The sequence below is a fragment of the Fulvia fulva genome, chromosome 2 (assembly GCF_020509005.1).
Source record: "Fulvia fulva chromosome 2, complete sequence".
Classification (NCBI taxonomy): Eukaryota; Fungi; Ascomycota; class Dothideomycetes; order Mycosphaerellales; family Mycosphaerellaceae; genus Fulvia; species Fulvia fulva.
Window position 1 is genome coordinate 452,488 of NC_063013.1, and position 24,082 is coordinate 476,569.

Below are 24,082 nucleotides of genomic sequence, written 5' to 3' on the forward strand. Positions count from 1 at the left end.
CCGGCTTCTTTAGCTAGTACGCCCGGGTAATAACGAGGCCTAGGATAGTAGCCTAGTTGTCCTTTACGATAGCCTCTCCTATCGCTACCGGGCTAGTATCTACTAGGAAGGTATTAACTCGGACACCGTATATAAGGGCCTAGTATACTAGCGCGACCGGCGCTACGCTCTTCGTGTTTAGTACCTCGACCGCCTAGGCTACGCTCTATAGTAGCGTCGGTCTCCCCGCTATAGTTACGAGCGTATAGCGTACGTCTCTACTCTTTAGCTTCTAGGCTATAATAATATCTTATTTACTAGCCTAGCGCGCCTACTCTACGAGGCGTTAGTACGATAGTACCGCTACCCGCTCTCTTTCTTTAGGGTTATCTATATATATCGTAACCTCGCGCTAAACTAGCCTAACGCGGTACGTTAGTTACTCTACGGCTACTATAGCCGCTTAGGTATATATCGCCGGCCTAGCTCTTCCTAGCGCCTAGATCTCCCGTAGGAGGTCCGCGTTCGTTACTTCCTTTACTAGCGCTAGCGCCTTCGTCGCCCGTAGTAGCTCCTAGATCGCTTTAGCTAAGCTCTCGAGGAGGCTACGGATCGCGCGTTCGTAGGGTAGATTAGCGCTCGCGAGGGTAGCTATAATTTCGTATATAATCGCGTTATATTCTACCGTATCTATACCGTGTTTCGTATACTAGTTCTTCTAGTTAGTAGCTTATAGTTGTTATAGTCGTTATAGTAGATAGTCTCCGTATTTCGTTTCTCCCGGGCGCGTCGTCGCTCCGCGCGTTTCCCTTTGTTCGCCGCCTTTCGAGGGCGCTCTTTACTTTTACGACGCTATTGCCCCTTCGTTTATTATCGTATTTCTAGGTTCTATATCTTTTCCGATCCGTATTCCTAGAACGTATATAGGGAGCCTTTTAGGGCGGCGTTATAGAAAGCTAACGAACTAAATCAGAATAAGTACGAAGAAGTATACTCGGAACTCTAGCGTACGGCCTAAGAGGGGTATAATTATAAGCTAGAAGCGGAGCGTCTTTAGAAGGAGACAAAGCGCCTTTAGAAGGAGGCTAATTAATAGTACTATAATACTAAGGCGGCCGAGAAGGCTACTAAGATCGTAGATAAGGAGGTCGCTATACTTAAGGATAAGGTAAAGGTACTCGAGGACCTCGTACTAGACGATACTACGCCTACGGTAGCGGATATTACTAGTCTTTAGTAGACGATTAAGGACCTCCGATAGTAAGTCGCCGACGCTAACGGTATACGCGGCCGATAGTAGTCTAAGTAGCGCTCTACGTAATTACTCTCGGTATTACGCCGCCGACGAGGAGATAAGGCTCCTAACGAGTTAGTAAATAAGCCTAATATACCTACCGAACTACCCGCTAATATTACCGTACCGGCGTATATTTACTTAAACCCGCGGGTACGTACCTAGACCTCGCGCCCGCTAACTAATCCGACTAGCGGCTTAGCGCCCGTATATAACTCTCGCGCCCTCCGCGCCTCCCTTAGATAGAATATCTATCCGACTTATACCTTACCCGACTACGTACTTATACCTACTTATAACACTTCGGATAGATTATTACTAACGTATAGAGAGATACGAGAAGCTATATTTAGGAGATTATAGAGAAACCGCGATAGTATACGAGGAAGTACTAAGATTAGGTATCGTACTCGCTAAGTCGTACCTTAAAGTAGATTATAGCTAATATAGTAATAATAGCGAGATAGACCGGTACCGGCGTACTAGGCGTAAGTATAGAGAACACTAATAGACGCGTTTATCGCGCGTCCCTTAATAGATTATCCTTCTTTACCCTACTATCCGATCTACCCGATAACGATAGCGCGAACCCGGTAATATAGACTTAAGGACGTAAAGAGGATATCGTAAATAGGCTCCTCGACGAGAATAACTAGTACCGTAAGTAGTATAAGAAGGTGTTCGACTAACTTAAGGCGATTAAGGAAGAGGAGGTCGAGCTGAACTTAGCTAACCTATATAGGGCGGAGTTTATTAAGGATAAGACAGAAGATAAGGGTACTAAGGTACCGAGGAAGAGGAGGGTTACTATCGACAACTTCTAGGAAGCCTTCGACTCGTTAAACGGGTTGAATATAGACAAGTTCAAGAAGACGGTCAATGATTATCCCTAGTAGATCTATAAGATCCTCTATAATATCGAGTCCGATTACCGACGTACGTATAAAATTAATACTACGCCCGATATAGCTAACCGTATTAACCTCCGTAAGGCGTAAGATACTAAGGACTAGATAGACCGACTCGAGGATATAATAGATACGAAATAGGCGACTAAATAGTTCCTAGAAGAGGAGGTTACGCGACTAAAGGAGGAGCTCGCTAAGCGTAATAATACTATCGTTATCGACCTAGACGAGCTTACGAGGGCTAAAGATATAAAGAAGGTATATCGTACGTAGTAAAAGGTAGCGGAGAGCAAGCTAGTAGAGACCGAGACTAAGCTCGTAGTAGCCGAGAAGCGTATTACTAAGCTTAAGAAGTAAGAGATAGACCGTAGCCGGTCTAAGGAAAAGTAAGACCTACTATCTTAGCGAACCGAGTCTAAAGAGTCACTAGAGCGTCGGTAAAATAGAGGCAAACCTAGTAAGAAGAAGTCGGACCCGGATTTATCGGACTTATTAGACGACGAGGACGACGGTAATAAGGGCCGTAAGAATAGTCGTAAGGGTAGGAAGAATCGCCCGAGTACCGACTTAGATAGTAACCCTATCTCTATATATACGACTTACGACGCCGATATAACTACTAGTATTAAGTCCTCTAACGAGCTAAAGGCCCCTACTAAGTTCGATCTAAAGAGCGACGACATTAAGTTCTAAGAGTAGTAGCGTACTACTAAAGCTAAGCTCTAAGCCTCGAAGTACCGTACTATAAAGGACTCCCTTTAGAACGTCTAGAGCTAGTTAAAGAACGGTATATAGACCTATATCGACTTAAAGATCCCTAGTCTTACTAAGTCTATAGAAGGTACGACTACTTAGTACGCTTCTATAGATAAGATAATAGAAGATCTAGCCCGGCGCTACGGTACCCGTAATGCCTATACTAATACTATAACTAAGCTTAATAGTCTATAGTAGGGTAATAAGGAGAAGTTTAGTAACTTCTACCTATCCTTCCGTAAGAACGCCGACATCGTTAACCTAGATAACGGCGCGAAGGAAAAGAAACTCGAGAAGGACTTCCTACTCCGTAAGTTAAACTCGCGCTACGACAACCGTATTATAAACGAGGACATAGTTAATATAACCCTTAAGCAAGTCGTATCTACGCTATATAACTACGAGGACAAGTTTAAGGCGTTCGATCTTAAGTACGATAAGACCGGTAATAGTAATAAGACCTAAGGTAATAAGAAGACTACTAAGGGTAACAACGATAAGAAGAATACGGCTTCGAGTAGTAGCGGTAATAATACTAACCCGAACGCTAAGACTAAGTAGGCTAATCGACCTTAGGCATTTTAGTATATCTAACCTTTAGATACTACTCGCGCCTAGGAATATATCGATTAGAATCGGTACTTGAAATTCGAATAAGAAGGTTACCGCCGTGTCGATACCGATTAGTACCCCCTTCGAGATATCGCCCGCCGCCTATTTACGCTAGGCTATAACCTAAGTAATAACCGCCGTAACGGTAGTAATAGTAGTAACGCTAATAATACCGGCGGCGCGGGAAACGCCTAGTCCACTCCGTAAGCGTAATACGTAGTAGACCGTACGAGTTAGAGTTACGAGAAAACGAGAAAAAGTATAAATATAAATATAGGCCTCCTAAGGGAGGCAAGGTTTTAAGTATATCGGTATACTCCCTACTAGCTATAAACTACTCTATAGATAAATACAATCCGGTAATAGCTTCTTATCTAGTTATACTATATATAGTAAATAGAAAGATCCCTACTCAAACCCTTTATAATAATAGTACTAACTCTACGTACTTTAATATCGACTTTACGTATAGGAACAACCTTAATATAATATAGCTACCCAATCTATTAGGGCTAATATTAGTAGATAGCCGACCTACTAGTGACCTTATTACTTATAGAACAACGGTATAGATTTAGATCGGTAACTACGTAGAGACTAGGTCTAGCTACTACGTATTACTAGAATACGATATAGTCCTCGGCCGTCCCTAGTACGACGAGTATTAACCTACGTTCTACTATACGTTAGGAACTATAACCCTACTCTTACTATACTGTTAATAGAACTATATACTCGGAACTAAACTAGTATACGTATAGTCTATTAACGATAAGGGTATTGTACTAAGAGGCGTTCTTTAGACCGAGATACTAGTACTAGAGAGTTCGCGACCTTAAGCTCTATCTAATTACGCTAAACCCTACGTAGAGGATAAAGACGAACCTATAGTAGTATAGGAGACGTATACGACGAAGGTAGTAATACGACATACCGTCGACACCTACGATAAACCGGAACCGTCTTACTACGTCCGCTAGCTACTACCTACCGATAGGGTTGAAACACTTAAGCGCCTAGCGCGTCGAACGAAGAAAGAACTAAAGGTCGAGACTGAGCCGGAGATCGATATCAAGCCTATTAATATAGAAGTACTTCGGCGTATAAGCCGGAGGAAGGGCTATAAAGTATATATAATATAGATGTTTAACCCGAAAGAAAATCCTAATAAGTAAGTCGCGCGAGACCCGCTATCCGCGTATATACTAAAGGCTTTCGGTATAAGAGCGAAGCTAGTACTAGGAGGTAGCGCGGCGATATTAGTAGATACTAATACTTAAGACAACATAGATAGACTAGAGGAGCCCCGGGGTAACTATACCTAGCGGTAACTTAACGCCTCTACTATATTAGCTAACGACTATTAACGTTTTATAAACGGTAAGGACAAAGACTAGGATCCTATCTCTTTGTTACTAGTAGAGTTTAGGGAAATAGCTAGGCTATTTAGCCGTAAGGAAGTAGATAAGGTCCTACCGCGACGGCCTAGCGTAGACTATAAGATCAAGCTAAAGAATAGTTAGACACCGCTATTTCGAAGACTATACTCCTTCTCTATACGAGAGAACGAGGTGATTAAGAAGTAGATCGACGACCAACTTAAGAAAGGTTTTATTTAGAGAAGCGTGTTACTAGTAGTAGTACCTATTCTAATAGTTAAAAAGCCGGGTAGAGGGCTACGAGTATACGTAGACTATAGAGCTCTAAACGCGCTTATAACGAAGAGTCGCTATCCAATTCTACTATTTTAAGAGACCTTAGATCGTATTACTAGCGCGTAATAGTTCACTAAACTAGATGTTATCGCTACGTTTAATCGCATCCGTATTATAGTAGGAGACGAGTAGAAAACGGCCTTTACTACTAGATATAGGTAGTTTAAGTACGTAGTTATACCTTTTAGACTATATAATATACTAGAAACGTTTCAGTTATTTATAAACAATATACTAAGGGAGTTTCTAGATGACTTCGTGTTATATTACCTTAATAACGTACTTGTCTTTAGCAAGACAAGAGAAGAGTATGTCTAATATATCCTAAAGGTCCTACGAAAGCTAGATACCGCTAGGCTCTAGTTAGATATTAACAAATACGAGTTCTTTAGACACGGGACTACTTATCTAGGTGTCATTATTACAAATGAGGGTATTAAGATAGACCTAGCTAAGATTAAATGCGTTAAGAATTGGCCTATACCCGCGAATATTACCGACATCTTGTTGTTTATAGGGTTTACTATCTTCTACCGTAGGTTTATTAAGGATTTTAGTAAGATCTGCTTACCTATAACGAAGCTTACGAGGAAGAATGTCCTATAGGACTAGTCTCTAGTATATTAATAGGCGTTCGAGGTATTAAAGTAAGCATTTATCGATACGCCTACCTTAAAACACTTCTACCTAGGGCGAGAGACTATTCTAGAAACAGATGCCTTAGATTACGTAATAGTAGTAGTACTCTTATAACGTAACGAGCGAGGAGCGTTATATCCTATCGCTTATATATCTAAGAAGATAGATCCCTAGTAATATAACTACAATATCTACGATAAGGAGCTCCTAGCTATTATATAAGCTTTCGAGGAATAGCGACCGGAGCTAACTATTAACGAATACGGTACCGACGATTATAAGAATCTACTAGACCCGGAATCTAAGGACAAGCCGACGCTTATATACTCCGATTATAAGAACCTCGAATAGTTTATAAGTACGAAGTAATTGAACCGTAGACAAGCTCGCTAGGCCGAGTTCCTCTCGTAGTTCTTCTTTAAGATCGTCTATAGGCTAGGAGTTTAAGGTACTAAGCTAGATAGCTTAACCCGACGTTTATAGGACTTGCCGAAGCCTAGAGACCTAGATGACCTACGAAACTAATAGTAGCATTAGGTATTACTAGGCCTAGATCGTATCCTATACCTATTATATACTAGAGTGTTATTAGTATATAATAATAACGTTATAACTCCGCTTACGACCGCTATTCGAGGACTCTATACGTAACTAGAGGCTAAGGAAGCCGTTTAATAGCTAGAACGAGATGATCTATACACCTTACTAAGGAAGTACCGTATCGATAACCGTTATATAGTCCTAGTTAGAGGTATAATATATATTAAGAATATATATAGTAGTTATAGCCTATTCGTTCCTCCGGAGTTAGAAGACAATCTAGATAAAGGTGAAATCCCGGTACGTACTCGTATCGTATAGGCTTTCTACGACTATATAGTAGCTAGTTACTTAGGGGACGAGAAGACGTATAAATTAGTAGCTCGTAACTATACCTAGCTAGGTATTATACGATTTATTAAGAGCTATATACGTACCTACCGCGCTTACCGTACGAATAAGAACACTAATATCTAGTACCTAGGGCTATTAAGACCGCTACTAGTACTATTTAGCGCTTAGGAGGATATCTCTATTAACTTCGTAGTTAAACTACCGAAGGGAATAAGCGTAGTCGACGGACAAACGTACGAGAACATTATAATAGTTATATACCGCTTAACTAAGGAGCGACATATTATTCCTATTACCTCGATAATAGTAGAGTATTACGCACTAGTATTCCTTAAGTACGTGTTTAGTAGACATAGGCTCCCGAAGTCTATTGTCTCGGATCGTAGTACGTAATAGGTTTCCGTATTCTAGCGTAGGATATACGCGCTACTTAGTATTAGTCGAAAGCTATCTTCGTCGTTCTACCTAGAGATAGATAGACAGTCGGAGGATACGAACAAAGTAATAGAGCAATACCTACGTATCTTTATTAACTATACCTAGGACGACTAGCTAGATTAGACTCTATTAGCTAAGTTTATAGCAAACAATATAGTGTCCGTAATAATAGGCGTCTTACCGTTCTATACTAATACTAGGCGTAATCTAAGGTTCTCTAAGTTCGACCTAGACTTGCCTATACTACTAATACTATATAAATAGCGACTGGACGCCGAGTCCGCGGACAAGTTTACGGCTAAGATATAAGAGATATACTAATACTTACGATAGTAGATAGCCTTAGTATAAGTAGTCTAAGCTAAGTACGTAAACTAGACGCGTATACCTATACTATAATACGCCAAAGGCGACGAAGTATAGGTAAGTACTAAGAACTAGACAATAGAGAGACCTTCTCGTAAGATAGACGTAAAGTAGTCTAGACCGTACGTAATTACGGAGGTACTACCGGGTAACACTTATAAAGTAGAGCTCCTACCTACTTTAAATATCGATAATCGCTTCTACTTATACCTTCTTATACTAGTTTATCGGCCGGTTATAGGATAGACATAACCCGTACTACTACCGATCCGAATTATCGACGACGAATAATACGAAACCGATCCCGCCGAACCCGATAAATAGGAAGTTAAGCAAATTCTAGACTATAAGAAGAGATGGCTACGAGGACTAATACCGGTAGGAGGCAAATAGCTATATTAGGAATACCTAGTGAAATATATTAGATATAATAAGCTATCCTATAAAGCTACGAACTAGGTTATCGAGACCGCCGCCGCCTCCGTAGCCGACTTTCACTATAACTACCCGAGAGCGACTAAGCCACCTAGTTTTTAACTACCTATAGACTAGATACCGAATAAGAATGCTATAGGTATACGTATAGCGTACTAACTAGTAAAAGTAGCGATAACTCTAATACCGGTAGAACGAGGCCTCCGGGCTTATAAGAAAGAGAGCGATACGTATAGTCTAGTAGATAATAAGGTGTTTACGAAGGTAATAAAAGATGTAAGAGGAGAGGAGAGTACTCCGGAGCGTACTCTAAGAGGGGGGGTAGTATTACCGTACCGGCGTATATTTACTTAAACCCGCGGGTACGTACCTAGACCTCGCGCCCGCTAACTAATCCGACTAGCGGCTTAGCGCCCGTATATAACTCTCGCGCCCTCCGCGCCTCCCTTAGATAGAATATCTATCCGACTTGTACCTTACCCGACCACGTGCTTATACCTACTTATAATAGCTAAGAAGTCTAAGAAGGATAAGCGTAAGAAGAAGCGTAATAATCCGTATAACTCTAATTTATTAGATCTATCGTTATTAGATTCCGAGTCCGACTTCGAAGACGTTCGAGCCTATAAGAATAAGTATAAGAAGGCTACTATAAACGAGGTCGATAATAACGGCTTTAAAATCGTCGAGGCCCTAGCGGATACTAGTATCGACGTAGTACGCTATAATCCTACTATAACTAAGGACTTTAAGACATCTACCCGAGTCGATATACCTAAGTCTAAGTTCTCGGGAAAGAACATTAGTAAAGACTTACTAAACCTTAACGAGTAGATAATTTAGGTAGGTAATAAGATCGTAGTAACCGTATTTAAGGACGTACCGTCTATATTAAGGTTTATCTAGGAGTATATAACGGGACTAGCTTAATAGATACTCCGTAACTACGTACCTTAGAAGATTACCTTCGGTAGATAAGTTACGGGCAAGCTATTTAAGACAGTCCGTAAGGCTTTAAAGTTCCTTAACTAGAACTTTAGTAACTACGACCCCGAGGGTACCGCGCGTAATAATATAAACGCCCTTAAGATAACTAAGACTAACAAGTTTTTAGTATTCTACTCCCGCTACTAGAAGGAGCGCGCGCGTCTCCTACCTACTATAAGCCGTAAGTAGGAAGCCTAGGAACTTAAGTCTAAGCTTACTTTTAAATACCGTACGCGCCTTATTAGCTAAGACTTCAAGACGGTTAAGCTACTATTAGTATAGTACTACCGACTAGAGAGCGAGCTAGCTTAGCTCGAGATCGATCTCCCTCGTAAGACTAACGAGAAGGAACCGAAGGACAAGAAGCTACCTAGTACTAAGCCGCCGGCTATACCTACGGTAGTATAACTACTACTAGTAGCTCTACTAGCTAACGCGTCCGTACCTCTTAGCCGCTCTCTATATATTAATTAGCCTCTACTACCCTAGAACTAGTAACCTAAGCGTTTTAAGAACCTAGCCGCGCTTACCTAGGATAAGCGTACTCGAATTATCGCTATAGGCGGTAATCTTTATTACCGCCGGACCGACTACGGTCCTAGTATAGCCGAGTGTCTACTCGACCTATACGAACGCCCTAAGAAGCGAGCTAGTAATAACGGTATTACCGCGGTACCGGTAGTAATACCGTCGGAAAACGCCTAGACTATTATCTAAGCGTAATAGATAGTAGTCCGATATAGGAAGTATTATATTAGGACAAACATAAGCACCCCTACGAATATTATAAGAAATACTAGTATATATATAAGATATAGGAATTCTCCTTATAAGCCCGATCGAATACGCCCTCCTCTATAGAAGTAAATAGAGGGCCTAAGATCTTATATTACTTTGTAGTTAAGGGTAGGGCAAATAGATATACTATAAACACATTTCTTAATAATAGTACTAACACTAAAATTATAAACACTTCCTTTATACGTAAACATAACATTCTAATATATAACGTCGAACTATATACGCTTAGACTCGGCGATAGGTCGTAAGTACCTACGATTATTACTAAGACCGCGGATATTAAGCTAAATCTTAGCGGTTATATAGAACGTATTTAATGCTTTATATCTAATACTACGTACGATATACTACTAGGCCTTATATAGTACGCTAAGTATATACCCTATAAAGGTTAGCGTAGGTCTAGAATTACTTTTAATAACCCTTACTATAGCGAGCACTCCCTATACAAAGGTGTTATACTACTAGTCGTCTCCCTACGTATTACTAACTCCTTCCTAATACCTAACTACGACACGCTAGAGCGACTAGACGTTACTAACACACCGGTGCCCTTAGCTATCGCGGAAATCGGTCTTAGAGACATTAGTCGGGGAGGAGAGCCCGATATTAAGTAGATTGATATCTACTAGCTATGTAGGGAGTATCGTATACGCGGTGTTAAATAGGTACGGATTGCGTAGCCGTAGAAGATAGGAATTACAGATTATGTGAATGAAGAAGGACCTAATAGGATAGCGTGTATCTATATATAGTATCGCTAGTTGATAGTGTAGGTGTTTTAGGAGGGACAGCTGTACTTAGGACTTGACTAGCAAGCCCTGATTACTAATCCCTCTAAGCACCTAATGTTGACCCTATGACCTGTATATTCTCAACACTCCTACTCAGGTCAGAAGGTCTCAAACAATCCCTTATACAAGCTAGAGCTGCCTCACAAAGTTTTGAAACTGCTGGCCATTAAGGGGCTTAGTCAGCCCATTAGCAACTATGTCCTTTGTGTGGCAGTAATCTACTGTAATCTTCTTTTGCCACTAGAGATTCCTGACATAGTAGTATGCCACATCAATATACTTTGACCTGTCATAGACATAGGCATTTTTGACAAAGGTCAAAGCTGCTTGGTTGTCACCTATAAGCTTCGCTGGTCTTAGCTCATCAACAGTACTTTTGCTTGCCTTAATCCTAGGTTAGAATGAACACTCTCTAACCAGGTCAAGACACCTCATCTCTCTAAGGACTGCAGCAAGAAACTGTGACTGCTTAGCTGCTACATTCACGGCTATAAACTCAGCCTCTATTGTTGATGTGGGAACAGACTTCTGCTTCCTACTTATCTAGGACACAGGTGATCTACAAAGGAACTACACATGTCCAAGGATTGAGACTCTGTCTGCCTTGTCTATAGCATAATCAGAATCTGAGTATCCCTAGAGAATACCTCCTCCTCTTCTGTACATCAAGCCTAGGTCTAGGTATGATCTCAGATATCTAGAGAGTTTCTTCAAAGCTCTAAGATGTTGCTTTGAAGGGTCAGCAACATATGAGCTGATTCTTCTAAGGGGAAAAGCAAGGTCTGGCCTTGTCATTGTCATCGGCCACATCCAGGTACTATTGCAACTCTAGTACTACTGTTTGTTGCACCTCTTATCTATAGCAGCTGAAGGTCTTAGATCCTTATAGCTGTCCATAGGTGAGAGTGTGGGTGTGGCCTTCTCTGGAGAGATGCCCATCTTGGCAAGGTTAGTTTGGATGTAGTGTCCTTGATCAAGCTTTATAGTGCCTTAGGACCTGTCTCTTGTAATCCTCATTCCAAGGATCTTCGTAGGTTCACCAAGATCTTTAATCTTAAACACTTTTCCAAGCTCAGCCTTAAACCACTGAACATCTGACAGCTTTGGAGCTGCAATAGGGATGTCATCCACATAGGTGAGGACTATGAGGTCTCTTCCTCTGTAGATGAGTAGGCATGGATCCACCTAGGACTAGGTGGATCCAATCTGTTCTAGCTTGGCAACACAGAGCTTGTTCCAATCTCTAGCTGCTTGCTTCAGTCTATACAGGCTTCTAAGGACCTTGAAGACCATATTTGGTGGAATTTCAACACCTAGGGGTAGGATCATGTAGATGTCTTCAAGAAGGCTGCTTTCGGTGAAAGCATTGTTCACATCCACCTAGTGCATCTCAAGATCTCTCTTACATACTATAGCCATGAAGACCCTAAGGGTATTATGCCTAACAGTAGGTGCAAAGGTCTCTTCAAAGTCAACACTATATTTCTGTGAAAACCCTCTTGCAACCAGTCATGCCTTGAACTTTCCAATAGTACCACTAATCATCCTTTTCACATCAAAAACCCACATTGAGGTAACCAGGTTTGCGCCCTTTGGTAGCACTACTGGCTCTAGGGTGTTGTTGCTTCCTAAGGCAATGAGTTCCCTCTGGATTGCCTCTTTCCACATGTGTCCCCAATTGGGGTCTCCTACTGCCTCTCTATAGGACTTTGGGATTGGCACTTCCTGCTGGTAGGCTATGGCCTGCCCAACAGCAGCAAATGCATGTCCCTCTACATCATTCAGGATTTCCTCAACCTAGCTTATAGTTGGATCAAGATGAAACATCTAAGCAATCAATGCCCTATGATGCTTAGCTTCATGCTCAGCAGAGCTATCATCTTCATCCCCCCTTGACCTCTTGTTGCCTGCAAGCTGAGGTGGCTGTTGAGGTTGATCCTCCTGAACAAGTCCCTCTTCCTTTTCTTTTCTTGGAGTCCCCTCTACTCCAATCTTCTGGTACTCTCCAATGTCTTTTGGAGGTTAGGGAAGTTGCATAAACAGAGGCTTTGCCTGGAGCTGCTATGGCTGCATTGATGAACTAGAGACCTGAGCAGGAGGTCTTCCAACGGGGTTTCTCTTTGGGGCTCTGCTTGACTGGTTTGTGAAGGTGATGCCAAGATCCATATCACCCCCCTTCTCATTCTCAAACCAGTCAACTTGCTCGTGTGTTTTGATGGCTTTCATGTCAGGCTCCTAGAAGAGCCATTGCTTTGTGGTGTTTTCCACATAGCCAACAAAGACAACTTCTTTACCCCTATTTATGAGCTTATTACTTCTCAAGCCTTGAGGTTAGGATCTCGGGTCTACATAGACCACTGCTTTACATCCCCAGACTTTCAAATAGTCAACTGATGGTATCTGGCCAGTGAAGGCCTCTTCTGGTGAAAGAGTAGTACCATCTATTATTAGTCCATTTGGAAGTCTGTTTCTGACCACAGTTTGAGCAATAAGGGCCTCTGGCCAGAATTCAACTAGCATATTTAAGTCCTTAAGCATAGCTCTTACTGTGTTCTCAGAGGCTTGGATTGACCTTTCTACAGGTCCATTCTGAAGTGAGTTGTAGGCATCAGTTGTGTCTATCTGAATGCCAAACTCCTTCTCCCACTGTCTTAGTAAGGAAAGAATTTCCCTTGCACCATCACTACGGATTGTAGATAGAAAACCCCTTGAGCTGTTCTCTACCTGAACTTTCTATTCCTTTAGAGCTGTAGGAGCATCACTCCTAGCCTTTAAAGGGATTACCCACTTCTTCCTTGAGAAGTTGTCTACAATCTTAAGCCAGTACTTAAAGCCAAGTCTTGAGACTGCACCTTGAAAAGGCCCACAGATGTCAATAGAGATGAGGGCCAGCCTCTCTCCTTACCTCTCTGTGGCAGGTCCTTTGAACTTCCTTATGTTTACAAGGGAGCAGACCTTGCAGTTCTGGTGTTTAGAAGGAACAGGAATGGGATCTTTCTTGTTAGTGACTCTATACAGGTTTCTTAGCAGTCCCTTGCCAAGGTGTGCACATCTTCTATGCTATAGCTCCTACTGGTCCTGGGACTCAGTGGCAGTCATAGCCTGTTCTAATTCACACTCAAAATGTGTACCTAACTTAGACAGATCTAAGTCATGCTCCTGTAGAGAGGCATATGCTTGAGGCATAGCTTCAAGCTGCTCCGAAACACTTTGAATAAATGGAACACCCCCTCTTAGCTTTGTCTGGACAACAGGTTTTCTAGAAAGGGATTTGAGGGTGAAACTGGGTGGAAGGACAGCAAACTGTTGGCTGAACTGATTCCAAGAAACAAGGCTAACTCTAAGGCTAGGAACAAACACAACATTCTTCAAGACAATCTGCTTCCTAGAAGGACCACCCATCACTGCACTCCCCTCATGTGTGGCATGTAGGTAGCCACCCCTAACCTTGATCCACTTCCTCTTCTGAAGAGGTTTCAGGGTCCTGAAAAGTGAATCCTGGTCAGTCATATAGGATGAAGCACAAGAGTCAAGCAACCACTCTGAGGAGGGGTACTTGCCTTCAGCTTCCACAGTTGAATGGGCAACCTCATCAACTTCATCATCCTCTGATGGTGTCTCAGGGTCTGATGAGTCTTCCTGGGTTGCATGGGCTCTTGCAGGCTTCTTGGTGGATGAGGCTTTCTTCTTCTGGCTGTCACCCACCTTCTTTGTAAGGTCCTTCATCACCACTAGGATGTCCCTCAGGCTTGGGGATAGGGACCTCCTTCTTGGTGGTGATGATTGTCTCTTTGCAACAGAGGTGTTTCCTCTATTAAGCTTGTCCTTCCTGACAGCATGCTTGGCTCCAGAGAGGTGTGGGCAATCCTTGATCACATGATCACTATCACAGAGATGGCAGGTGATCTTGCCCTAGAAACCTCTTCCTGTAAACATTGCTGTTTCCTTAGATGCAACTTCTAGCCTAGATTCATGTGACTCAAGCAGTTGTAGACAATCTTCATATAACAGTCCTGGCTAGGCTAGGATAGTGTTCTTGGTCTCAAGATACACCTTAGGCAGGGCTTGAAGCAGATGCTTCAGCTTCCTTGTAGGCTCTCTGTAGTGAGCCTCTACTAGGTCAACTTCAGCAATCCTTCTTGCAAGATTGCCAAGGTGGACCTAGGCCTGTCTGATGGTCATGCCATCTGTCATTCTGAAGTTGATCAATTGTTGAACAACTGCTATTATATATGTAGCATAAACCTTGCTGTACTTTGCCCTTATCTTGAGCCAGATCTCTCCAGCTTGTCTTATCTCTAACACCTCATCTTGGTCATCTTGTGAAAGGCAGATAAAGATCTTATATCTTGCCTTTGCATTTGCTTTCCTCCCAACTGGACTGTATCTTGACTCTTCAAGTCCAGGTGAGGGATCTAATGACTCAGATAGTGTTGAGGAGCTAGGTGTGCTTGATAATAGATGGCTTCTATCTACAACCTAAAGCACATCTTGAGCTTCAAGATGGTCTTGTATCAATGAGAACTATGTCCTCCAGTTGTCCTTAGTTAGGATAGGTGCTACTCTCCTCCTACTAAGGGTGCTGTGTCTAGTTTCCTCTATGCTTTTATATGTAGGACAGGATGGCTGCCTACAGAAGAAAGGTATTCGTTCGTACGCGATCGGATCGATAGGAGGTGAACCGAGCGCGAGGTTAATGGTGGAGAGAATGGCTATCCACTAGAAAGCGAGGAAAGTCGGTCGTAAGGATCGTGTTTCTGAGACACTGTCTGTAGCTCTCTTAGGGGAGGGTGTTCTGAGACACTACGGCTCTCTCAGACGGAACAGTTAGTTAGTAGGGACAATGCGATGTCCTAAGAGCAACTCTTCCTAGTAGGCTCGCCCACCTTTCTAAGGTATTGGCACAGGCTTCTCTTCCAACCCTCTAAGTTGGTCAAAGTCTAATAGTGCCTCACTAGGCTCTTTCACGACTAACATACACCTACAGCGAGCTGTAGCTTTCTATGTAATGCGGAGGCGGCCTCTAGTCTGCCCTTCCTTTTGGTATTATAGAGAAATAACTACTACGACTTCAATCTTCAAGACCTAAAGGCTAACCCGGGCTCATAACCTGTTAAGAACAGGACACGAATTGCGTAGCCGTGGAAGATAGGAATTACAGATTATGTGAATGAAGAAGGACCTTATAGGATAGCGTATATCTATATATAGTATCGCCAGTTAATAGTGTAGGTGTTTTAGGAGGGATAGCTATACTCAGGACTTGACTAGCAAGCCCTGATTACTAATCCCCCTAAGCACCTAATGTTGACCCTATAACCTACATATTCTCAACCATCTCTACTATTTACTAAAGATAGTAGAATACTAGAACTTTCGATTATTACGCTATTAATAATTCGCCTATAGTCGTAATAGGCTAGTACCGGACTAGCGGCTCCTAGTATAGTAATAACTAGCTACGTTCTAGCTATATTGAAATCTAGAACGCTCTAGGCGGTCTAGAAGTCGAGTTATAGAATATAATAGAAGGCTCTAGTTATAACTTCTTATAAATCTACTTCTATAAATATTTATGCTACGTAATAGATTACGTAGCGTAGAAGGTTCTAGTAGTCTATAGTAGAATATAAATAAGAGTAGAATAACTCGCTAGATAGCTAAGGAACGACGATAAGTCTACTACTCTTAAGACTACTATCTCGATTTACTACGACTATCTTACGACTATCCTAAGGCTAGCTTCCGCTATAGATACCTTTTAATAGGTTATAAGCCCGGATTAGCTCTTAGCCTAACGGACCTAGTCGCCTCTACCGGATATAAACAATATCTACGCTATACTTATACAATAGCGACGTAGAAATAAGCAAAACCGACCGAAAACAATCGAAATAAGCGAGAAATAGTAAAAATCCCGCGAATCTACGAGAAGGTTCTACTCGGACAAGGATACCCCGCTTTACGAGTAAGCGGGCTATACTAGAAAGGGATATACCCCGGATATCCTTATACCCTAGCGATAAATCAGCGCTAGTATCGGCAAACCTTCTTTATTAGAATTATCCCGGTTTTCGACCCCGGATTCTCGAAGCTACGAGGATTACGATATATTATAATATCGTAACTTTGTAAATTTGATAACTCGACAACCCTTCGGTCTGAAAATAGAAACGAACCTATTTCTAGAACGGGAATATACAACAAATTTAACTATAGAGAGCTTATAGCGTTATATAGTTCCTCTAGAGCGCTATCCTAAGTAATTAGGACTTTTAGCGTTACTAGTAGTATGAAATCCTTCTGGAGAACCTACTAGTAATCTGTATACTAATACGCTAGGACGAAAAATAGCGAAATCTAAGGGCGGGAGCCTACAAGAGTAGCTAGAGTATTGTGCCTATCTCCCTATAAGAGAAAGAGTGATTTTTTAAGACTATTTCCTAGTCTTAAAAGCTCTTATCTATTAAGAATACCTTTTTCGGTCTTGTTATAAGGCCCGTGTTATATAGTCTAGGACTCAAATAGCACGTTCGTAGAATAATTAATTAATCAATTGTATAGTAACGTCGTCCCGAAGCATTTTGTTTGGCATTACGCTGTGTCCACTTACGCTACACATGCTGGCAGACAAAGCGATGCTGAGGACACTGGTCTTAAGTATGCCTTGGATCATACTATCGGCCGAATAGGGACAACGCAGATTCAGGCTGACTCGAACGACTTCAAGCTGTAAATTTGTGCAGCCGCCCACAGCCATGAGTTCCACAAACCAAACAGTTAACGGGGTCTCTATTGAAGACATTGTCAACTCTCAGGAGATCCCCTTCGACTTGGTGCAACGCGTCGCGTTCCGGAAAGTGAAAGCCCCGGAGATCGCAATCCTCCCACCAGATCCTCAATGGGTTGAGCGCTTCAAGACGTTGAAGGCACGTATCGAGACGGTCTTGCAGGACAGCAATGCGATCAGCATCCTCGCCATCAATCACATTGGGTCGACTTCCGTTCCCAACCTCCCTGCCAAAGCCGTGATTGACATAGACCTCGTCCTCTCTGACAACACTCTCTCCGCCGAACCCCACTACGTCCCACAGCTCGAAGCGGCCGGCTTCCAGTTCCTTCTCCGCGAGCCCGCATGGCACGAGCACCGCTTCTTCGCAGGCCACGAGCCGATGTCATGCAACTTGCACGTCTTTGGGCCGCATTGCGCGGAAGTGGAGAGGCATCGTATCTTCAGAGATCGGTTGAAGGAGCATGAGGATGATCGAAAACTGTATGCGAAGACGAAGATGGACTGTGCGGCCGCGAGTAGGGAGAAGAATGAGATCATGGATCAGTATACTGCGAGGAAGCAAGAGGTCTTGAGGGGCATTTTGGACAGGGCGTTCCGTGGTTTGGGCTACTTGGATGAGGGTCAGCAGCACGATGTCGCAGCCTGACCACGTTGCTTCGTGGAATGAAACCTCGCGACCATTTAAGCAACAAAGGTCTTGATGCCACGTCGGACACAACGCTTCAAACTGCTGACTGTCATGCATCTAGCCTTTCGCAGTCGACTACAATACTCGGAATGTTCACTTCTCGTCATCTTCCCTGGTCCTGCAGCGGCGGCTTCGCGTTTTTATGCTACGTGTACTGAGGCCAAGAGCGTTGCTTAGAGTGCTCTACTTGTATCGCAGACTCCAGACTACACTCCACGCTGAGATCGTCTTGACAGTGCGTGTATTCCACACTTGCGACAGCACGATAAAGGATCTCATGCAGCCACTGCAGCAACGCTTGCTGTCATTTAACAAAGAGAGCGAACTTCGGTGAAGAAGCACCCGAAGTGCAGCATCGCAGTGCGACGACAAGCTCAGTACAAGCTCGTGGTAGGTCTCCAATCTGCAGGATGCACAGGAGCAGGTGCATAGACCGCACACATGGCACGCCTTGTTCGTACGACTTCCGTGGTGACTGCCGCTATCCAGCTCTTGGTCGTACTTGACAGCATATCCTCAACGGTGTCCTGCACGCAGCTCCTTTGCCATGAGTACCAATGCGAAAGGCGGCTTGGTGCCTCATAACGACTCTGGCTTGAGTTGTAAGTCTTACATCGGGCTGCAGATATGCTTCAACCTTTGATTGGGCTCGACTTTGCACTTGACAGCCCTTCAGTGTGCCCGTACTGATATTCGGAGAAGAAGGATGTTCATCATCTCCAGCAGCTTCGTCTGCTCGGGCAACCTCATGATCTGGGTTAACATTGTGTGTAGATTTTGTTCTACCACTTGACGCGCTCGACTGTGCTCGAGCGTCGCGAATGTGCATACAGTACCACGGTCGTGGTATGAACGAGGGTGCGGTGACAACGAGCTGAGAACAGCCCTGCATTTCCCATGCACGGTATCATGTGGTCGCAATACGAGCGACCCCTACTGCCGTCGATCTTACCCATGAACGCCACGCTTACGATTTTCCACCAATCGCCTCCGACCCCGTCCACGCCTGAGCCTCACGCGACTCTTGTACGAACAAGCCTAAACACGTGCTGACCACGCATTGCTTGGTACCCGCGACAACCTTGGCCATAGCCTGACGAACCACGAGCGCCCATTATCGCAAGCTGTTCCTGAAGCAGGCTGACCTCCATTTCTACAGTGACCGAGGCATGCAAACTACCGCTCGGTAGCATCTAGCCCGGTGGGTAAAGGCACAACGTGGCGCTTGACATGCTCTACCCCGGGAAAACAACCCCGGGCCTCGAGCGGCTCCACACTCTCTCCACCTGGAGCTGAAACAATACAAAGACGAGCCATTCCCTGCTCGCTGTGCCACGTGCTGCTCTGCATCTTCCTCTGCCTATTCCTCGCACAACCCTTCGAAGGAACCTCATCCGCCTGAAACTCCTCGTTCATCGAGTAGAGGCTGGAAGCAAAATGGCCGTCATGGACCACGACGACGAGAAGGCTCATGTCGAGCACACGGCTGTCTACTCCGGGAAGGCGGACATCGCTGACTACAAGGCCGATGCGATCGAGGCTGAGAATGCAGAGCATAACATGACCGTGTTGGAGGCCGTGAGGGCATATCCAATGGCCTCCTTCTGGGCATTCATCATCTCTTGCACCATTGTGAGTATAAACTCGTAAGCTCTATGCGAGGCGGAAGGCTAACCATCACCAGATCATGGAGTCATACGACGTCTTCCTGATGAACAACTTCCTCGCGCTCCCTGCATTCACCAGACGCTACGGCGTGTACGACGAAGGCACCCAAGCGTACGTCGTGGTGACCAAATGGCAGTCCTCGCTCCAGGTCTCTGGTCAACTCGGTGCCTTGATCGGCGTCTTCCTTGCTGGTCCGCTCACGAGCCGCATCGGATACCGCTGGGCAAACATTACCGGCCTCATGCTACTCAACGCCTTCATCTTCATCTTCTACTTCGGCGACAGCCTGCCTGTATACTTCGCCGCCCAAATCCTTGAGGGTATCCCGTGGGGTATCTTCATCGCCAACGCACCAGCCTACTGCAGTGAGATTGTGCCTATTCAGCTGCGTGCGCCAGCCACTCAGATGCTGCAAATGTTCTGGGCCATCGGCAGTATCATCGTTGGCGCCGTCACCTACCACTATCAAACTCTCGACCACTCAGACGCATACAGGATCCCGATCGCGCTGCAGTGGATGTTCCCCACGCCACTCGCCATCCTGATTTTCTTCTCCCCCGAGTCGCCGTGGTGGTTGACACGCAAGGGACGACTTGAAGATGCCGCCAAATCCGTTGCACGTCTTGGCCGCAGATCCGAGGCAAAGGTCACCGAAACCGTTGCCATGATGCGTCGTGTCATTGAGATGGAATCAACTACCAAATCACCGAACCACATCGAACTTTTCAAGGGTATCGACTTGCGCCGAACACTCATCGTCTGTGGTGTGTACGCAGCGCAGAACTTGACAGGTAATCTTATCGCCAACCAGGCCGTGTACTTCTTCACACAGGCAAAGGTATCGACCGACACTGCTTTCGCTCTTGGCTTAATCACCTCCGCGCTGCAGATGATCTTCGTCATGCTTTCCTGGATCCTGACAACTTACTTCGGAAGACGATCCATCTACCTCTGGGGTTCGGCTGCCAACACCATTCTCCTGGTCGCTCTGGGTATTTCTGGTTCCGTTGGTGGTGGCAAGTCCGCTTCGCTAGCACAAGCATCGTTGGGCCTGATCGTCTCAGTCCTCTTCACCCTTGGTCCCGCTCCAGCCTCGTGGGTCATCATTGGTGAGACATCTGCCATTCGTCTCAGGCCGCTCACAACTGGTATGGGACGTGCGACATACTACATTATCGAGATTCCTTGCATCTTCCGTAAGTCTTATCCTCTCCACCGTTCTTAATCGCTCCGCTAACCTTTCAACAGTGGCCTCATACATGCTCAACCCAACCGGTGGAAACCTTGGTGCCAAGTGCGGTTACGTTTGGGGTGCAACCGGCTTGATCTGCTTGATCGTCGCATACTTCCAGCTGCCAGAGATGAAGAACCGCTCATACCGTGAGATCGATATTATGTTCAAGCGCAAGATTCCAGCAAGACAATGGAAGAAGACGGAGATCGACGTCAACGACGACGAGTAGACAAAAGTGTGCTCGGGAAAGGATTCATTGCATGTTACTATGTTGAGTCGAGATCATCTGTCGTAGTCAGCCTGAACAGTATCTGCCCAAGAATGCTTGAAGGCGGATTCGTACCAGATGTAGTCCGTACAACTGAACGATATCTTTGCACTTCAGGCTCTAGCTATTGTCGATTCATGCTTCATGGCCTTGGCTTCGTGAAATGCCCAGGACTCGGTGGCACAACGCCACTCTCCCATGCCTTCATCTCGCCCCCAAGCTCGAACTCAATAGTGCCTCCATCGACCATGACATCCTTATGCTCAAACCAGTTCCTATCCCAGTCTTGCCCATTAATCTTCATCGACTGCACATAATAGCTCTCTGCATTGTCCAGACCAGTCGCGGTAATTCTCAGTGTCCTGTTCCCATTGACAGTCATGTTGACCTCGCTAAACCACGGCGAAACGAGCAAATACGTGGTTTGCGTGACGACAGGGTACATCCCCAACATCTGCCAAACCAACCACGAGTTGAGAGCACCAGCATCGGAATTGCCCGGCACGCCGTATGTGGCGTCTTTGAAGTACTGATTAGCCAAAGCCCGGGATTGTTGCACGCTCTTGGCTTGCTTTTTGAGGTAGTGGTACTCGTAAGGCGTGGCGAAGTCAGGCTCATTGCCGATGTTCATGATAGTATTGATACTGGCACCGTTGTCGCCTAGGTCCTGCTCAGACGTGTTCGGCTGGAATATATAATCTAGTCGCCGTTCGAACTCGTGTGGGCCGCCCATGAAGTCGATCAATGTCTCCATGTCGTGGGGTACAGTGAAGGCGTACTCAAATGGCGTGCCTTCGTAGGTGATGGAAGACCATTCGCAGCCGCCACACAGAGCAGGGTTATAGTCTGTAATGTTGATCTGGCCGGATGCAAGACGAGGAGCTGGGAAGCCGGTGAAGCCTTTGTGCGTGAAGTTGTGAGCCCAGATGTTCTGCCAGTTCGCGGAACGATTCAAGTACTTTTGCACGTCGTCAGGTGCTTCACCTTGAGCGACCACAGACAGTGAGTAGTCGTTGAGCGAGTACTCTATGGTACGCGAGATGGCCCGGGTACTCTTGTCCGACGACACATAGCCCAGAGGCAACCAGTCGTAAAGCGCCCCACGTCCTTGCTGAATACCATTCGTGGGATCGATTTGGTTGAAGCTGTTAAATGGCACGACTTCAGCATCCTTGACCATAGCTTGGTAGCCTTCGGTCCAATTAATGTTAGGCAAGCCTTTCACATAAGCATCTGCCAAGACATTGTCGGCGTTGCTTCCTCCCTGTACCAAGCCATTGGAGTTGCCACTTCGCCCGTCTGGCATGAAGCCTTCGTACTTCCAGACATCGATGATGGCGCGGATCATGCTTTGGTAACACTCCGGTTGAATAAGATGATAAAGCGACACTGTACAGCGGAAGATGTCCCACAAAGTGTAAAAGTCGTCCCAAGAGTCGTCTGGTTCCCACAATGGATTCTCTCCAGATCGATTTGATGGCATCAGGTGCATGAAGTACAGGGATGAGTACAGTAATACCAGGTTCGTTCGGTTCTGGTTCGAGTCTGTTGGGACCTGGATCTTGCTAAAAACGTCCTGGTTCCACTCAACGACTGCAGCAGAGACAGTGTCGTTCAAATTCCACGATTTGATCTCATCGTTCTTAAATTGACAGGCCTTCTCGACGGAGATGAACGAGATGCCGACCCTCGACTTGACAGTTGCCGCGGACGAGTCGGAGAACGAAAAGACAGCTCCCACTCGATCTGTCAACGGACCAGAAGTTTCAGTGCCACGATTGCGGAAAGTCGGATGCGGTATGGCTGCATCCGAGAGAACATGCTGACGGCGTACTGGCACAGTGTTCCGACCTCGAAAAGTATGCGCTTCCTCGGGCGCGCCTTCGAACTCTCCGCAGAAGTACGTTGTTGCCGGGGCACTGTCGCTGAAACCTCCACCATACGATCCATAGCCGGTGTACTGTCGCCCATCGTCTTCAATGTGTATCTCACCGCCATCGTAGAACTGATCTTCATTCGACCCTCCAGGGTTCGACAAGAAGTGGGACACATCCACCAGAACGTACTTGTCACCGGCAGGGAAATCATACTGCATGATACCACTATGCCGAGCTCCTCCTACCTGAATTGTCACATCGTTCTCAAGCTTCGTCTTGAAGTACCCAACGCTTGCGCTGTCATTGCCAACTCTTTCTTGCCAGTACGTCGTGTTGTCGAGAATATTGACCGGCGCATCCATGGTCGTCAAAGGCATCTGAGAGATGATGCCATACTTGGGAGGTCCACCGGTGCCCGACTCATGCATCATGCTCACTCCAGTGACAAGACCTTGCGGTGTCCAACCGCCATTGATCGTTGAGAGAGTCAGGTTCGTCTCGTAGGTATCGATGCCGACCTTTGCGACTCCGAACGGTACTGCACCACCCACGAAAATGTCACCGCCGCCGAAAGCCTGCCCTGGGATGGGACCTTCTCCGCCGATGAAAGGGTTGACATATTGAGACCAGTCGTGTTGTGCTGCAGCCAAAGACACAAACAGTGTCGAGAGTAATCGACTCATTCTGTGCAGTCTAAACGGCCGCTACGTTGGGATAGAAGGGAAGGATGTATCTGACCTACCTCTTCAACCTTACGATGGTCGTAGGTAACATGCTTCACCACAACATGCAGTGCAATGGTCAAGGTAACGGCCTGACATCACGTTCGTGCCTGTGGTCAAAGTCCGGGGAGAGTTTGCGGAGGAGTGAGGGGAAACCATGAGCTGTTGGAAACGTCTGGAGATCATCTTGAGCTCTCGTGAGTCGTGGCACGAG

At 45.1% G+C, this 24,082-nt stretch overlaps 3 protein-coding genes across 3 annotated transcripts; 2 read left to right on the forward strand and 1 right to left on the reverse strand.

Annotated features, from left to right (window-relative positions):
- Positions 1-17,376: 17,376 nt before the first annotated feature.
- Positions 17,377-18,057, forward strand: CLAFUR5_02467 (uncharacterized protein; the record flags this gene model as incomplete). Its single annotated transcript, XM_047901615.1, has 1 exon — positions 17,377-18,057. The coding sequence occupies one exon, from the start codon at positions 17,377-17,379 to the stop codon at positions 18,055-18,057; it is 681 nt and encodes a 226-aa protein (XP_047758806.1).
- A 1,479-nt stretch (positions 18,058-19,536) lies between these two features.
- Positions 19,537-21,230, forward strand: CLAFUR5_02468 (Alpha-glucosides permease MPH3; the record flags this gene model as incomplete). Its single annotated transcript, XM_047901616.1, has 3 exons — positions 19,537-19,731; positions 19,784-20,963; positions 21,016-21,230. 3 exons carry the CDS (start codon positions 19,537-19,539, stop codon positions 21,228-21,230), a joined length of 1,590 nt encoding a protein of 529 aa, XP_047758809.1.
- Positions 21,231-21,411: 181 nt separating this feature from the next.
- CLAFUR5_02469 (uncharacterized protein) lies at positions 21,412-23,829 on the reverse strand (the record flags this gene model as incomplete). The annotated part of the gene is made up of 1 exon (XM_047901617.1): positions 21,412-23,829. The coding sequence occupies one exon, from the start codon at positions 23,827-23,829 to the stop codon at positions 21,412-21,414; it is 2,418 nt and encodes an 805-aa protein (XP_047758810.1).
- Positions 23,830-24,082: the final 253 nt, after the last annotated feature.